The sequence below is a fragment of the Desmodus rotundus genome, chromosome 12 (assembly GCF_022682495.2).
Source record: "Desmodus rotundus isolate HL8 chromosome 12, HLdesRot8A.1, whole genome shotgun sequence".
Taxonomy (NCBI): Eukaryota; Metazoa; Chordata; class Mammalia; order Chiroptera; family Phyllostomidae; genus Desmodus; species Desmodus rotundus.
The window spans coordinates 19,606,339-19,617,567 of record NC_071398.1 but is presented as its reverse complement, the minus strand read 5'-3'; the positions used below and the strand labels follow the sequence as shown (position 1 = coordinate 19,617,567).

Genomic DNA, 11,229 nt, shown 5'->3' with positions numbered 1-11,229 from the left:
CTACTTTAAAAAGTCTATTCACTTTCTATTTTTGTAGAAAAAGTAACGGTCATTAGGTATGTTTAAATAATTTCCAATGCGGGGTGGCTGTAAGTCCGATGCATTAAAAACTTTTATATACATTTTTTGGGCGCCGGTTGGGGCCTTTTCCTCCGCGCGCCAACCGGAAAGTCCCCATTTTGCTATCCGATGGCTGATGCCGGCGGTTTGATGTTGGCGGCGGTTTAGTCCTTGAAGGATCTCTGCATCCGTTGGATATCTACACCATCCTCCCGGCTGCAGGGTAAACAAGCGGACCTCCCGACTTCCCCCGGCCCATAGTGGCGTAGAACGGCCATATAGGAGTGTGTACCGGTGTTTTGTTGGGAGGGGGGGGCGGGTCTCTGAAGCAACCTAGGCCTTAGAGGTCTGGCCGAGACGCGAAGAGGTCGACGAGAACGTTTGGGGCGTGAAAACGGGCATCTGGAATTACTCCCTATTTCTGCCTGCATGGTGGGAAGGAGACCTGGCTTAAAAAAAAACCTTTAGGGATTGCCTAGTTTTTAGGCTCTGGGGCCTCTATGGACTTGGGGGAGGTCTCCTGGAGATAGTGAAAAACACACGGACGCGAAGGTGAAGAAAAAACGCAGCGTGTTAAAAGCGTAAATAACGGAAACAGTCTTTGAAGCTAAGACCCTGTTTTGAATTTGCGTTTTGGTACTTGGTCAGCTTGTTTTCCTCCTCTTATCCTCAGTTTTATCATTTGCAAAATGGGCAGTACTACCTTGAAGACTTCGTAGAGTTTAAATGCGATGATCTTCATTCGGCACGTGAGAAGGAATGGCGTGCGTGAATAATCCCAGGCTGTTTGTCTAGTAATCACAGACAGGGGAGAGAAGTGGGGGATGTCACAAAATGTACCAGGTTTTGGCAGCTGATGGTTCCTGGTGCATAGTTCCTGTAGTCTTAGGCTGATCCGAAATGCATCTTCCTCCATTCCCCAAGATAAAAGAATAGCCGGAGAATTTGGATCCAACTAGGTTTGGGGAAAATGAATTCCAAGGATGGGAATGGATGGCATCAGTTAGTAAAAGAACTTAAAAGGAGGCTGAGTTCTTTAGCTATAAAGAATGAAAACCTGGAGGGAGCTTTTCGGGCGTTCAGAAGTGGCCCGTGGTTTCCTCTGCCTTTTTAAAGCAAACAAAAGAGGCCCCACATTTCTTTTATATATTGGGTTGGCCAAAAAGTCCTTTGTGTTTTTTTCTGTAAGACGGCTCTAGTAGTGCTTAGTTGTCTTTAACTTCATTTGAAACAATTTTGTTGGATAGTGTTAGGACACCTGTTGTATCAGTATGCATTAAAAACAATACTGAATTTGTGTGCAGCCATTTTAACACTGAAGATGAAAAATATGCAACATTTTTGGTGTATTATGCTTTATTACGTCAAGAAAGGTAGAAACGCAACTGAAATGCAAAAAAAGATTTGTATAGTGTGTGGAGACGGTGCTGTGACTGATCAAACGTGTCAAAAGAGGTTTGCAAGTTTCTTGTGCTATTGATATTCTGGCCAAATAGTTCTTTGCTGTGGGGCTGTCTAACGTATTGGAAGATGTTTAGCAGCACCCTGGCCTCTGCCCACTAGAAGCCAAAAGCAGGAGACAGCCGACATACTCCAAACATCCAAATCCATAAAGTTACTGGTGGAAATGAAAAATGTCTTTTATTTTATGGGGAAAAAAACCATATGGACTCTTTGGCCAGCCCAATAGTTAATCTTAGAACATGGATCAGGTAAACAACAGGATAGGGGTTTCATTATAAATCGTGTTGTTGATATCTGCAACTTTGAAATTATGTTCAAAATTTTAAACCAGAGCAAGATGCCAGGGTACAGATGTTTAAGTGTGTGTAAGAATTACGTTTGCTGCTTTTCAGTTGAGAGCAGTTACAACATACTCTCCATTTTTGCCCCCCTAACTTAAAGCTGAGCACAGCTTTCCCTGGACCTTTCCCAGTGTCTAAGCCCTCTCTACGTGTTGTCTCTTTCTTGTAGGTCATTTCCCTCTCTCTTGTTTCACCTCAGACCTTCTCTTTCCCTGTCATCTGAGAAGAACATTAAACATGTTCCTTAGTTTCAAGTAGGAAAATTAATATCCATTTCCAACCTGGAGGATTGATCTTTTTCTCAGTCATCCTGCCCAGAAATGATTATGTGTAGAACATTTACTTTTCTTCACGTAAAACCAAATTTGTATGTTAATCACACAGTGATTGCTTGGATTTTTCAAGTTCCCTTGCTTTCATCTCTAAATAGTTGAGGTAAAATAACTCAGTTTATTATATACAGTAACTGTATATAGGTGTAGTTGGGGGTAATTCTTTTATGGTAGAGGAGAGTTTGTGGTCTTAAGTCCTGTGTAATGAAAAGAACCTTTTTCTGTGGCTGCTCCTTTGGGGTGCCTTCTGAAGTGGCAGGAATCCAGTTTTGTTTTTGTTTTTAATGGTGAGTAGGTATAAATTTTAAATTCTAATCACTCAGATACAGAGCTATAGAAGAAATGCAAATGAGAACTACACCAAGTTATCAGTTTTTATCTGCTCGATGAGCAGAGGTCTGGTTGTAGTGAAATAGGGACTCTTACATTGTTGGGGACGTAGGTTGAAGAGTTTCTTTGAAAGGGAAGTTGGCACTATTTATCTGAATTTCAGTTGTATGAATCCCTCAGTCCGCAGTTACACTTATGTGAATTATGGAGCCGTGGGCAGGAATGTGTACACGACCGATATGTGAGTGCGTTTTTTGCAGCAGTGTTCACAATGACGAGATTGGGAACAACCTAAATGTTCATCAGTAGAGTATTGGCAAAATGAATTCTGATATATGCATTCAGTGGAATGCTCTGTGGGTGTAAAATAAAAGTAAGAAAGCCCTTCGTTGCTATCTTCAAGCTAGATGAAATAAAAAATAAATTGCAATATAAGGTGAGTGTACAATACATACGATCCAATCTTTACTTTTAAAAAAGGAGATAAAATACAGTATGGTACATTTTTGCTTATCCATACAGAAAATATCTGGAAGGACCGGATAGATAGAGCTTTTTGCTGTGCTTTTGAATTCTGAACCTTGTGAACACATAGGCTATTCAAATACAAGTACAAATAGACCTACCTAGCTCACGTGACAAAGCAAATACAGTGTTGCATTAATGGTCCAGATCCTAGGTCCCAACATTTTTACCACCTGCTACTGTGACCTCAGACATGTGATTCAATTTCTTAGCCTTAATTTCCTCATCTATAAAATGAGCTTTAGTATTAACTATAGGTTTCTTGTGAGATTAGAGCCAAAATATATGTTGTACCTCTTACTCTTACTCTTGTTTCTGCTGCCTTAAGCTAGAAATTCCTATACAGAAATGTCTGTTCAAACAACAATTTCCCAGCTGATATTTTTCTGCTTTTATGTGTTCTTAGCTTGCTTTGACTTGGTATAATCAGCACTTGGATTGTGGAGTGGTGGGTGGCTCAGTGTTGCCACAATGTTCCTATACAACTTGACCTTGCAACGAGCCACAGGTATCAGCTTTGCCATTCATGGCAACTTCTCTGGTAAGTTGTCCAGTTACTATCTTTCTGAATATAACTTTCTTTTAAAAAAGATTTTATTATTTATTTTTAGAGAGAGGGGCAGGGAGGGAAAAGGAGAGAAAAATCAACATGAGAGAGAAACATCTATTGGTTCCTCCTTGTATGCACCGTGATGAGGGGCTGAACGGGCAGGCTAGGCATGTGCCCTGACCGGGAATCGAACCAGTGACCCTTTGCTAAGCAGGACGTTGCCCAACCAACTGAACTACATGGGTCAGGGCTGAATATAACATTTTTAATATTACTAGTTTATTAAAGCTTCATATTTTTCAAAATCAAAAATTTGAAAGTTACATGAAAAATTTTAATCACTAGAGAACACTAATTTCTATAATGCTTTATAAAGTTTCCAAAGCACTTTGGAGTAGTTGGTTTTATCTAGTACCCAAATGACCTTTGGAAAGTAAGGTGGCCTGGTAAGTGGTGGCATTGAGGAAATGAGACTGGGTTGGATGGGTGGGAGTGGGATACAAGGTGAGGTGGGAAGCCATTAAGACAGTGAAGACCCAACAGTGAGGGTAGAAAGAGAGTAAAGTATGAGTTTCCAACCTAGGTGGCAGAGAAAATGATAGTAATGTTGATGGCAGGCTAGTTGAGACCAGAGTGGGATTTGGGGCAAGGAGGAACTTTGTTGTTTTAAACATTTATTTTAAAATCAATGACAACTTATCCAGGTGGAATTATGTAGATGGGGACGAGTTGATTATTATGCATTTGGATGTATCAATTGCAGTTGAACTTTTGAAAGCAAGTTCACAGTTGAAAGCAAGTGAACTTTATTTAGGCATCTCAGTTTAGAAATAAAGTGTATTTTGGATAGCTTTAAAAGTTCTTTGAGCCCTGGCTGGCATAGCTCAGTGGACTGAGTGCTGCCCTGTGAACCAAAGGGTCGCTGGTTCAATTCCCAGTCAGGGCACATGCCTGGGTTGTGGGCCAGGTCCCCAGTAAGGGGGCATGTGAGAGGCAACCACACATTTATGTTTTAACTGAGGGAGGGAGAAGGAGAGGGAGAGAAACATCAATGCGTGGTCGCCTCTCTCAAGCCCCCAACTTGGGGACCTGGCCCACAACCTAGGCATGTGCCCTCACTGGGAATTGAACCAGTGACCCCCCTGGTTCATAGGCTGGCACCCAATCCACTGAGCCACACCAGCCAGGGCGTATAACCAATTTTTTAAAAACTTTTATTTGATACCATTTTCGTTAGATCATTTTTAGTTCAGTACCTTTTCAAATAGAATAAATTAACTTAAAATACTGAGTCCCCAACCCATTTAATTACCTCTTTCTTTTAGTGGCATGACTCATCCACGTTACTTTTTGGATTAGTTCTGATTTCTCATGATTTTTGTCTTTTGGTGATCTAGGAACCAAACAACAGGAAATTGTTGTTTCTCGTGGGAAGATCTTGGAGCTCCTTCGCCCGGATCCCAATACTGGCAAAGTACACACTCTACTAACTGTGGAAGTATTTGGTGTTATTCGGTCTCTCATGGCCTTTAGGCTGACAGGTGGCACCAAAGACTACATTGTGGTTGGCAGTGATTCAGGTCGAATTGTTATCCTGGAATACCAGCCATCTAAGAACATGTTTGAGAAAATTCACCAAGAAACCTTTGGCAAGAGTGGATGCCGCCGTATTGTTCCTGGCCAGTTCTTAGCTGTGGATCCCAAAGGACGAGCTGTTATGATTAGTGAGTGGCTTGCTCTGTTGAGTGCTTCTCTGACTATTATAGATGCTCAGTTTAGGATAATAATGCTATGATCGGGGAAGTGTGCTAACAAATCATAACTGGGTAAAGTTTGGAACGTAGATGGATTAACTCCGTGGCTTAAAGTTGTTTTTCCTTTTAAAACAATGGAAAGTTTTAACATACCTTATCTACTTCCTGTTTAGTTGGAAGTAGATTTTTTCTGTTTCCTTATCTTTAAGCAAAAAGACTACAATGGGATGATTTTATGTTATTAGACAATGAATATGTTTGCTTTCATCGGCCTGAAGTGATGATTCACATTCATGTCTCTTCTCTGACAAAGCTCTTGAAGAAAATTTTGTGTATCTGATCAGGCCTCTAGAGGGCAGCCCTCTTTGACAAGTCACGAAATCACTAGATCTAATTGAAAGAAGAAAGCTGGCAATTTTATGAATTATTGTTTAGTTTCCCAATATCATTAAATCTAGGGCACACTGAAAAATTTGGAAGAGTTATTGAGATGGTGTGAATTTTCTTAGAAAGAAAGTGGGTGAAATGATGCTGTTGTCTATTTTAATGATAGAAAGCAAATCTAAGTGTACTTGCAGAGTTTGGGCTGGTTCTTAAGGGTTTTCAGAAGTAATTGTGATGAGAATCTGGCTGCTCTTTAAGCCCCTCTCTTCATTGTCTGGAAATCTTGTGTTTGTGTCCTTCAACTCAGGCGCCATTGAGAAACAGAAATTGGTGTATATCTTGAACAGAGATGCTGCCGCCCGGCTTACGATCTCATCTCCCCTGGAGGCCCACAAAGCGAACACTTTAGTGTACCACGTGGTCGGCGTAGATGTGGGCTTTGAAAATCCGATGTTTGCTTGTCTGGAAATGGATTATGAGGTAATGGGGAGTATGGGTGGAGGGGTCTGTTTCTTTCTCTCCTCAGAGCTTTCCTAAGGTTATTTTCTTCATTGTTTGAATCTCCCATATGTGCTGCTAACAAGTTCCATATTCTAAGTGCCTTACTAAAATTTGGAATGTTTCAGAGTTTACCTGACTATGTAATAGCACTTTTATCTGATTTCAACAATCTCCCTGTGGAAACAGGGTATTCATTGAGAAAAGCTGTCTGAAAAAGGAGGTAAAACTGTATTTAGGATATTTTTTTCCACAGGGAGATAGTAAAAGGTGGAGTATACCATTCTTTTTCTTGAGTGGACGGAAAAGATGAGAGAACCTTGATTCCAGAATTAGGAGACCTGGGTTGTCATTCTAGCTTTAACATCACCTAGTAGGGTGAACTTTGGCAAACCATTTGGCAGCTGTGGACCTCTGCTGCTTCATTTGTAAGGTGGAAGAATCCTGATGTCCTTTCCAGCTCTAAAGACTTGATTTTATGGTACTGATTAGTCTTTGTGCCATTGTACTCCTCTGTAGGAAGCAGACAATGACCCAACAGGGGAAGCAGCAGCTAATACCCAGCAGACGCTTACTTTCTATGAACTAGACCTTGGTTTAAATCATGTGGTCCGAAAATACAGTGAACCTTTGGAAGAACATGGCAATTTCCTTATTACAGGTACTTTTCTCTCAGACTTGCTCTGTACCATTTTGCCTGGTCCAGTTTATGCCTGAACTTGGGAGGGTTTACTTAATAGGGTCTGGAAGCTAATTTATTTATAGTAAACGTGATTACCTTCTCTGTATTTTGTCGAGGTTAGAAGTTGATGTGATGGTTAACTCACCCTGTAATGGGGGCAGAGAAGAAAGAATGAGGAGAGTTACTTGGCTAGGAATTTTTTAAAAAGATTTCACTTATTTATTTTTTAGAGAGAGGGGTAGGGAGGGAGAAGGAGGGAGAGAAACATCGATGTGTGTGAGATACATTGATCGGTTGCCTCTCACACACTCCCAACTGGGAACCTGGCCCACAACCCAGGCATGTTCCCTGACTGGGAATCAAACCAGTGAACTTTAAATTCACAGGCTGGCACTCAATCCACTGAGCCACACCAGCCAGGGCTCAACTTGGAATATTGATGGCTGTTGGTTACTGTGATATTTTGACTGTAGTTAGTCTTTAATTCTCATTGAGAAAATCAAAACCTAGGTTTTTGAAAAGACAAACCCAGCAAGATAAACTATAAATAAATTAAAAAACTTAGATGAATTAGAAAGGCTTTTGAAAACTTATTTGATCCAAGAAGAAGAGCCTACATAGACCTAAAGTAATTGGAATAGTCAAAAATCTCTTTCCTCCAAAAGACTTAAGGTCCAACATTTTCAGGGACCCTAAATTTCTCCAGAGACTAGAAAAAGAATTAAAACTAATGTACCACTTTATGAGCCTATTATAACTTCAATATCAAAACTGGAGAAGGAAAGGAATAAAAGTTTACCTGTTTACAAAATTATACCTGTGATTATAGATATAAAAATTGTAAGTTTAGCAAATCAAATTGAACAGTGTTTGTTTTTTTTTAATTTTTTAAAAAATATTTAATTTTAGAGAGGGGGGAAGGCGGGGAGAAAGTGAAGGAGAGAAACATGGATGTGAAAGGAAACATCGGTCGATGGCTTCTTGTATGTGCACCTACTGGGACCGAACCTGCAACCCAGGCATGTGTCCTGACTGGGGATCTAACCAGCGACCTTTTGCTTTGCAGGATGGTGCTCAACCAACTGAGCCACACTGGTCAGGGCACAACAGCTTTATAAATGCATCATAGCTAAGATTTAGAAAATCAGCATCAGTTTAATTCATTAAATTAAAACACTAAAGGAGGACAACTATATTTGTGGTCATCTAAATTTTGGCAGACTAGGGGAAGATAGTAATTTAGTCCTTTCTGTTCTGAGCCATTTGTACATGGATTGATGTCTAACATGAAATATGTCTATTGATAGAGGGTTTTGGAGAATAGTATGACAGCATTTGTCTTTGAGCATTAAATCTTAGGAAGATACTATATTATGCAGAAGAACCTTGGATATGCTACCATACCTTTCGTTTATGAGGAAGGCTTTATCCTTTAAATGAATGTTTCTTTAGTCAGTATGTGCAATGTCAGTCTACTGGATCCTGGGACTACAGTTGTGAAAAACTAGATGCAGTGTCTCCCTTCATGCAAGATTGAAGTTAGTGGTGAATATGTATAAATAACCAAAAAAATTGTAATTTGCCAAGTCCTGTGACAGTGCAGAGAAGGGGTCTCTAACCCAGGGAGAAGAAGGGAATTTGTTGGAGAAACCTTTGGAGAAGTGTTCTGTAAGCTGAGATCTGAGGACTCGTTTGTAATTAGCGAGGTATGGTGGGGGTGAAGGAGGATTTTCTGTTATGGACAAAGGAAATAGCATAGGAATGGCCCAAATGAGAGAGAGAACATAATTCGTTCAAAGAACTGAAAGCTCATTGTGATTGGATCATTATGCTGAAGTCTGGGGTAGAGGTAGTGATGGAGTGGCAGCTACCGAAGAACTCTAAGCAGGGGAATAATAACCTGAAGGTTACAGGCATACCTCAGAGAGAGTGCAGGTTCAGTCCCAGACCGCCACAATAAAGCAAATATGCAACAAAGTGAGTCATATAAATGTATTTGGCAGTGCATACAAAAGTCCTGTTTATGTTTCAGTTCACTAAGTGTGCAGCAGCATGTCTAAACAGTGCACATAACTTAATTAAAAAAACAATTTACTGCTCAAAAAAAACCCGTCATTGTTACAAAATGACCATCTGAGCCTTCGGCAAGTTGTAATCTTTTTGTGGTGGAGGATCTTACTTTATGTTGATGAAAACACAGTATCTGCAAAGTGCAATAAAATGAAGTGTGCCTGTACTTGCTTAAATTTTAGCTAATGGAATGAGGGATATTAAGACTGGTCAGGAAGGCTGTTTCACTAAATCAAGAGATTGATAGCATGCGTGCTGCTAAGGAAGTAGAATAAATAGGGCTTTGTGAGGGGAGAGAGTTGGCTTGGTCTTTTTGTTGGTGGTATTTTTCTAAGGTCCGTACCTTAGAAATCCAGGAGGTAGATAGGTTTGGGAAGGAACTTGAGTTTGTGAACACATTGTATTTTGAAGGTGCTGGTAGAATATCCATGTGTTTGGATTATAGGTCTGACGCTGAGAACTGAGTTCTAGACTTGGAGCTAAAAATTTAGACTTACTATCAGATATCTGGACAGGCTGAATCACCCAACTGGCATCCTTTTGTTCTGTAGCATAACTTTCAGGGAAAAGCAGCACTTGGAATGTTTCTCAGCTTTAGGCATACTGTATCTTCATCAGGTTGTGCTAAGGAAAGAAAGAATTGACAGTTAAATTGTAATTCATGGTTACGTCAAATCATTGGCAAGTTTTATTTTCATTGACAGTTCCGGGTGGGTCGGATGGTCCAAGTGGAGTGCTGATCTGCTCTGAAAACTATATCACCTACAAGAACTTCGGTGACCAACCAGATATCCGCTGTCCAATTCCCAGGAGACGAGTAAGGTCTTTGTTTGTCATAAGAGATATTTGTGTTTGTGAAATGAACTCAATTTTTGTAATCACAGTGTAGTCTCTTAGTTTGTTATCAAGTTTCAGATTCTTTGTAAATGTTATCTTTAATAAAGCTGGTACAATGTTAGTGAAACCAAAATAAATTCCTGGGGAAAGGGAATTAAAAACTAACACAATTAACATTTCAAGGGAACCTGTGGACACAATCAGTTTGAAATTCCTGAAAGTTTCTAGTTTGAAGAAGCCAGGCATATTTGTTGGGGATAAATTGTCTTTCAGTCAGGGGTGTTCAACATTTTGGCATCTCTGGGCCACATGTTAAATATATTGTGACGTGTAATCACAAAAATAATCTGATGTTTTAAGTAAATTGACAGTTTTGTGTTGGGCGGCGTTTGTCGCAGTCCTGGGCCTCACGTGAACCTTGGGTTGTTCACGCCTGTTCCATTCTGTTTCTTTCCCCCCATTCCAATATACAGGAAATTTTGAAAGACTAGGACCGTGGATTTCAGTATGCCTATCACTTTGATTTACCAATTATTAATATTTTACTGCATTTTCCTTTTCTTACGGGGTGTATGTGTGTGTGTGCGCGCGTGTGCGTATAAAATTTTTGAGACTAAACCATTTGAAAATAAGCTGCAGGCATCACGACACTTCACTATAAAAATCTGGGGCCAAACCATTTGAAAATAAGTTGTAGGCATCGTGACACTTTGAGAATCTAAGATCTTGGCTCCTAAGAATGAGGATGTTTTTGTACATAACCCAACTACCAATATCATGCCCATAAAACTTACCAGTTTGTGTAATACAGTTATTTTACGTATATTTCAGTTTCTCGTTCCCCAAAATTCCTTTGTAATCTACTTTTAGTCTTCTTTAGTTGAGAATATTTTCTTCTCGTTTTTGTTTTGGTTTTATGATAACTGACATTTTTTAAAGGGCTGGGCTAGTTTTCTTACACTCTGTCCCATAATCTTTTCCTTGTGACAATATCCAGGTTAATAGTTTTGATAGAACTGTTATGGAGGTAGTGATACATATTTCCCACTAGATCATGTTAGGGGCGCACGATGTTGGTTTGTCTCATTATTGGAGATGCTAGATCAATCATTTTGTGACATTGCGGTGTCTCTGCTCTCTTCGTTGTGAGCATCTGGTGGTGAACTTTGAAACTGTCAATGACCTTTTCCTCAACAGCTTTTCACCCAGTGGGTCCCCCCTTAAATTAGCTACTATTTTGATGGTTGGAAATGGTGTTTTATTCCTTTTAATTTTAACAGCTTACTATGGAAATGATTAAGCATATACAAAAGTGAAATGTAATTAACTTCTGTGTACCCAGCTTCAGTAGTCACCAACACATAGCTAATCTTGTTTCATTTGGCTTCCTCCATCTCTCCTC

The 11,229-nt window shown here is 39.9% G+C and overlaps 1 protein-coding gene and 1 non-coding gene across 2 annotated transcripts in view; both read left to right on the top strand.

Annotated features, from left to right (window-relative positions):
- Positions 1 to 164: 164 nt before the first annotated feature.
- The window catches only part of SF3B3 (splicing factor 3b subunit 3), a 41,285-nt gene continuing 30,220 nt past the window's right edge, over positions 165 to 11,229 (top strand). The window contains exons 1-6 of the mRNA XM_024556096.4: positions 165 to 283; positions 3,459 to 3,593; positions 5,000 to 5,326; positions 6,048 to 6,220; positions 6,758 to 6,899; positions 9,695 to 9,807. Of these exons, the coding sequence (XP_024411864.1) occupies positions 3,524 to 3,593; positions 5,000 to 5,326; positions 6,048 to 6,220; positions 6,758 to 6,899; positions 9,695 to 9,807 (825 nt within the window). The 5' untranslated portion in view covers positions 165 to 283; positions 3,459 to 3,523. The remainder of the gene's footprint in view (positions 284 to 3,458; positions 3,594 to 4,999; positions 5,327 to 6,047; positions 6,221 to 6,757; positions 6,900 to 9,694; positions 9,808 to 11,229) is intronic.
- Positions 5,625 to 5,704, top strand: LOC112300892 (small nucleolar RNA SNORD111). The gene has a single exon (XR_002974439.1). It is a non-coding gene; the product is annotated as a small nucleolar RNA SNORD111 (small nucleolar RNA).